Below are 6,398 nucleotides of genomic sequence, written 5' to 3'. Positions count from 1 at the left end.
TCAAGCCCTCCTGAGTTCAATGAGTTCAGATATAGATATGATATTCCAAACACTGTAGTTTTTAATGCCAGATTAAAAAAGGAAATTGTTAAAAAAAAAATGTAATATCTTTAATACAGAGAAAACAACCATTCACAAATTACAATAACAATAATAACTATAAATAATATCACCACCACCTCCCACCCCCAACAAGTATAAAATAGAAAAATTCCCAACAACAAACAGATATAAAATACTTGAAATATATGCTTTTTTTAAAAACTTAAAAATATCTATTATTTACAGTTATTTACAAATTTACAAACTATTTTACAAATAGCAAATTCAGCCCTGTGATGAGAGTGGAGGAAAGAGGTTCCTCATTTCCCACTTTATTTACTTTTTGCCATAATGGCGCTCCTCCAGTAAAGCCCTCCACTCATCATAGGACTGAGTCTCAGTCTCTTCTCAATACCAGTTGCCAAAATACTGGTGATGTGTAGGAGGTTCCTGTCCTTTTTGCACTTGCTGCAAACTATAGTGTCTTTCTTTTTGGTGTATTTTCTTTTAAAAATACCTGACTGCTCTGCCTCCATTTGTCTTTTCCTATACTGCTGTGTGGTGTAGGGAACCGCTTGAGGTGTTACCTGTGTCTGAAATGTTAGAGGGGAAGTAATTAAGGGTTTTGGAGGAGCAGGTGGAACAGGATGAAAAAAGAGCAATGTCTGTGGTGGTGGTGGTGGTGGTGGCTGAGATGGTGGTCTTCCTTTAAGTTGTGCCTGCCCAGCAGTGTTCGGTGGCAGCACAAAAGGATGAGGCTGAGCTAAAGAGCCAAATGTAAAAGTTTGTCCTTTCTGCAGGGCAGGTGGAAGTCTTGATGGAGCTGCCATTGGGGCCTGTAAAGCTGGAAGACCCTGCTTTAAAATATCCTGGTCCTGTGCCTTTCACCGCCTGCAGTACCTATGAAAACACAAAATAATTTATATGAAAACAAAAGTTTCTACATTGTAAAATGCACAAAAAAATGTAATCTTGCTTTTGATGTGATTTACATAAGACAAATATGTCCCCAAGGCCTTAATCTGGAATATGTAATAAAGTTTCATAAACAACAAAAAAAAGTTTCATAATTAGTGGTCAACAAAATCAGCTCTACATAAAATATGTATATTTATATAAATCCTACTCACCACTGTGAAACTGTTGCAGCATTTACTTCAGGCAGCTGTATAGTGGTCTCGCTCATCAGCCTGGCGTTTGTGACTACGCACTCCCTGATGTTTTTGTACGTGCGTATCACCACAGTGTATCTTGACAGCTTCTTTCCCTCACAGCGCACAGTGCTCGGGTAGATGGCAAAAAGCTTGACAAAGATCGCCTCAACCACTCTGTTGCAGTCGGGCCACTGTGCAGGACTGTGAGCCCCGATGAAAGACCTGTAGTTAAAAATAATGTATGCTTTAAAAACATTACAATAATGTGTGACTTACATTATATTTAACTTTTTTTTACATAACCCAGATATTGTGTTTTCCTAGTTTAATTCACCTTTTGGTGCTCTCCACACCTGGAGCCACAATCTTCTTCGTAGCCCGGAATCGTCCCTTGCTCAGGCTGGTCTGGTGTCGAGCTGGTTAGACAGTTTTTTTTTTGTCATACTCCCCCAGTTCCTGCCACAGAGCAATGACCTGACTACATTCCTCCTGAGTCAGCGCAAGACGGTGGTCTCTTAGTCCAGCCAAGTAATCAGCCAGATCCTGCACTGCGCCATACCCTTCAATGTTATCAGGGCCAACCCAATCCTAACAAAAAAAAAAACAAGAAAAAAGAAGCACTGATGACAGCAGTGCACACTCATCAATCCAAGCTATTCTTTTTTTTTCTTTAAGGTAAACAACTTCTTCCATGGCATGAGGAGGAGTGTGGAGATGGATCAGTAGATGGCGCTGATGCTAAAAGAAAAAGACAAGTATTTAGAGTAAAACATTTTAAATTTAAAAAAATAAGCAAAACGTGAGATTTTAGAAACAGTTGTGTAAAACTCACTAGACTGTTCTGCAGGAGAAACTGTTTGTGTGGAATGGGGGAGCAGAGCGGTCACAGCAGGTGAAGGAGCTGCAGAAGCTGATGATGAGGCGACATGTGACTGAGTCACTGGCAACAGAGGGATAACGGGGGGAATGGGAGGCACAAAGGCAGTAGCCTGAGGAGATGGAGCTGCTGAGGAACCAGGAACAGCTGCAGATGCTTGTGAGGCGAGAAGTGCTTGCTCTGCCTCTAGTGTGGGTACTGTCATGTCCTGTGAAGCCCTCATCTATCTCAACTTCAGTGGTCTCAGACTCTTCAATGACCACTTTGTAGTCCTGCAGAACTTTGCCAGTTTGCTGATAGAGGTATTCCACACCTATAAGCTCACCGTCAAAATGATGATTTAACAAAACAAGACAAAAAAAGAAAAGAAAAGAAAAGAAAAGAAAAGAAAAGAAAAGAAAAAGCACAAACAAGAACACAAAAAAAGTTAAACATTAGATGAAAGCATAAGTTGAAGAAATCAAAAACAAACAATCATATAACAATAATCAACCTGTGTATTGTCTTGGCCCGACATAAGGGATGATCTTTTCGCCCAGAACCTCCTCTGCTAGGGTGTTAGCAGCATGACGGAGCAGATGGTTGTATGAGCACGACTGCTCATCCTTTAATGCTGCCACAGCCCGGTCCTCATTCCACCTTGATAGCCCATCCAAAAGATAGGCCTGGAAGAAGACATCACTTGCCAGGGTCCCTATAAAGTAATTCAGAAAACAGAGAATAAAAAAATATTCATCATACATATTGTTCCAACAACATATTTCTGTTTATAGTCATTAGAAGACTTGCAATTAATCTGATTCTTTAGGATCCGTCATGTTTTATTTCAGTGTAGTCACAGAATACTTTTGTAAGAAAAACAAAAACAAATAAAGTATGACAATGTTTACCAGGGATGAAACGGTTCAGGTGAAGATGAAAAGACTCCAGTGACGTAGAACCTCGGGCACAGCGGTACGTGGGCAGACGGTGACCTCCCTTCAGGACATTTCCCATCTGCAGGTAAAGCTGGATCCCTTGTGGATCCTGGATGCAGGTGACATGTTTCTTCTGGGATTTAACGATTTCACTCATTCTTGCTGAGTTTATCAGTGGGACTCCCAGAGTGTCACGACCGTTGTCACAATCCAAGCGCTGGATGAGCCTTTCAATGAGAACCTGTGTCTCCCGAACACCGCGGGTGGTCCTCTTGCAGTGCAGGGCAAGCTCACTTTGGCTGATAGACCAGAGTACATCTGCCTCAGATGGAGTTCGGCCTTTAGCTTCTAGCTCTGACTGCTTTGCTATTTTCAGGGCCTTCAGGTTGTCTTCATCCCACATGAAGATGCAGTGGCTGAGGCGACCCATGAAAGTGGCATACAGCTGGTGGGAATCACCGAAAACCTCCTCATAAAGTGCCAAATGTCGAGCCGGATGTTCAGATGTTTAAATTCTTCGAACATTCTCCTAAGAAAGCTGTTGCCACAGCAGTCTTTGTCGACATAGAGCACATCAGGAGGAGGTACCCCAGCCATCCTGTATCTTCTGACCAGCCCGTCAATCATTGGCCCGAGGCCAAACCCCTCACTGGCAGTGAGCACAGACATGATGACCTGTCCATGCTCATTTCCAACATTTGTCACCCAGGTCGCAGTTCCAAAGCTCCTCCCTGCAAGTTTGCGGGCAACTTTTTTCGTAGAGTCCATTTTTAAAATGCGGCCAAGTTGGTACGTGATGGCTGCTTTAATTTCTTCCAGCCTCTGAAGAACATCCTGGGCGTACACCTGCATCAGCCACCTGTGTTTAGGAACAGTAAGCATTGCAGGTGTGGGTGGAAATGTCACAGGACTAATCAGACCCTTCTCCATGGCACTCTTCACTCCTCTGCAGTCTGTCAGGTACTGCACCGTCTTCTGCAGCCAGATTTCAGAGTGACGCTCCTGCAGCTTCCTCTGAATCTGACTGCTGCTGTTTCCCAGGCCTCTCTGGCGCATCAAACTCACAACCTCCATATCACAAGCAAGTTTGGATGTTAAAATGGATGGAAACTGCATCCTGTGTAAAGGATATATTTTGACGAGGATTACACCACCGAAGTGTTCAAGGAGCGCGCAAAATACAGGAGCGCAAGGAAACAACTCCAGGAGCGAAAAATCAAGTCTCGCGTTCTCTACCCCGCAAAACTCATGCTGTTTCTGCAGGATGGAAAGACTAAGACTTTTGAAAACCCACGAGAAGCAGCTGAGGGTCAAAAGGACTTTGGTGTAACGATGGAAGTCCCAAGAAAAGAGCCAGATTGGGACTCAGCGCTGTGGGCTGCGGGATGGCAGTCCCCCCGCAGTAGGAGCAAGCATACTCCCGCTGGGGAAATAACAGCCAGCGTTGACTCTCTTCGACTTTCCTTGAACAGTTATGAAAATGATAAAACAGTCGATGATTAAGGTATGTGGAGACTACATTGTGGCTAGTGCTTATTTGTATAATTAAGTGCGATGTCCGCAGTGTGTGAACATATACTTACACTAGCTGAAAACACAAGTCGTGTATATGACTATGATGAACTGGTTTCCGAATAAAATTTATTTCCAAACATAAATGATACATGTAAATATTATACAGACGCAGAATTTAATAATAATATAGAAACGGTTGGTTCATTTTCTTATTCATTTGAATTGTAGAAGCCTGTATTAAAATTTTAGTAAAATAGATGATTATTTGAACACATTACAAAATAAATGTACTGTCATAGCTCTGTCTGAGACGTGGTTAACGGATGAGAAGGATGCGGAATTTCATTTTGAGGGATATGAATTGTTTTATGTCAATCGGATCAAGAAGAGAGGGGGGGGGGTTGCTCTTTATGTTAGCAGTGAGCTGAAATGCAAAACAATTGAGTGTATGACTACTGCAACAGAAGATTTAATGGAATGTTTAACTGTTGAGATCGAAATGAATAAACAGAGGAATATTGTTGTCACATGCATATATAGAACTCCAGGGTCCAGCATAACAGCATTTAATAACAAGATGGAGCAATTATTAGTTGGGATGAATGAAAATAAACTGTCTATAATTTGAGGGGACTTCAACGTAAATCTCTTGAATGTGTCTAATCATACTAGTAGTTCAGATTTCCTAGATTTAATGTATAGCAGAGGCCTTTATCCAACCATGACCAGGCCTAGCCAAATAACCTCCAGTTGTGCCACATTAATTGATAACATTTTTGTTAATATTTTTGAAAAAACGGTCAAAAGTGGTCTTCTGATAAATGATACAACTGATCATTTACCTATATTTGTAACTAATTTTTGTAAAGTAAAAACAGACAAAGAAAAGTGCAGTAAAGTTCTTTGGTCAAGAACTGAAGAAAGACTAAATACATTTAGGGATGATCTTATGAAAGAACACTGGGAAAATGTTTATAGTACCAATAATGTAAATAAGGCTTATGAATCATTTTTTAAAAAGTATCTATGGTTATATAATAAAAATTGCCCAACAAAAATATTGAATGATATAGCAAAAAAAAACAACAAGCCTTGGGTAACAAAGGGTATATTGAAATCTTGCAAAAAGAAGAATAAGCTTTATTGCGACTTTGTAAAATATCGGACAGTAAATGCAGAAAAAAATATAAAGCCTATAAAAATAAGTTGACTACCGTAATGAGACGTGCAAAGAAAGATTATTATACAAATTTGTTGATGGAAAACAAAAGTAATATCAAAGGAATGTGGAAAGTTTTAAGGGAGGTTGTGGGCAGTAAAATGAATTGTAGTCTGCCATTATACTTAATGAACCAACAGAATACAGAGGTAAGTGGTGTACAAATGGCTGTTGAATTTAATTCATTTTTCGTCAATGTTGGTCCAAATCTTGCTAAATCTATACCACTGCATAACGAAAATAAAAGCTGGATAGGTGAAAGTAGAGTTATACAATCCCAATTTCTTGGTGAAGTTAGTGAGAGTGAAATTATTTCTACTGTCTCTAAATTGAAATGTAAATATTCATGCGGTAGTGATGGCTTAGATATGTATATTGTCAAAGAAACTATACATTGTATTATTAGACCATTAAAATATATAATCAATTTGTCTTTTAAAACAGGTTTCTTTCCAGATAAAATGAAGGTGGCTAAGATTGTTCCACTTTTTAAATTGGGTGATAGGCATAGTCTCTCAAATTATAGGCCTATATATTTGCTTTCTCAATTTTCCAAAATTCTGGAGAAACTCTTTGTTGAAAAATTTGATTATTTTCTTGAAAAACATTCCTTGATACATGATAATCAGTTTGGGTTTCGAAACACCCGCTCAACAGCTATGGCTTTGATGAAA

General features: G+C 39.9%; 1 protein-coding gene across 2 annotated transcripts; it reads right to left on the bottom strand.

The window, feature by feature from the left end:
* Positions 1-309: 309 nt before the first annotated feature.
* On the bottom strand, positions 310-3,189 carry LOC114459529 (uncharacterized). Of its 2 annotated transcripts, none has more exons than XM_028441745.1 (7): positions 2,964-3,189; positions 2,567-2,767; positions 2,029-2,386; positions 1,888-1,934; positions 1,531-1,784; positions 1,173-1,418; positions 310-942 (listed from the first exon to the last, which is right to left on the bottom strand). In XM_028441745.1, exons 1-4 carry the CDS (start codon positions 3,145-3,147, stop codon positions 1,916-1,918), a joined length of 762 nt encoding a protein of 253 aa, XP_028297546.1. In that variant the 5' UTR covers positions 3,148-3,189; the 3' UTR covers positions 310-942; positions 1,173-1,418; positions 1,531-1,784; positions 1,888-1,915. The 2 variants fall into 2 exon arrangements, with proteins under 2 accessions (XP_028297546.1, XP_028297547.1); XM_028441746.1 differs by having other exon boundaries at positions 1,173-1,397.
* Between the last annotated feature and the right edge of the window lie 3,209 nt (positions 3,190-6,398).

The sequence above is a fragment of the Gouania willdenowi genome, unplaced genomic scaffold (assembly GCF_900634775.1).
Source record: "Gouania willdenowi unplaced genomic scaffold, fGouWil2.1 scaffold_322_arrow_ctg1, whole genome shotgun sequence".
NCBI lineage: Eukaryota > Metazoa > Chordata > Actinopteri > Blenniiformes > Gobiesocidae > Gouania > Gouania willdenowi.
This window is presented reverse-complemented; position numbering and strand designations above follow the sequence as displayed.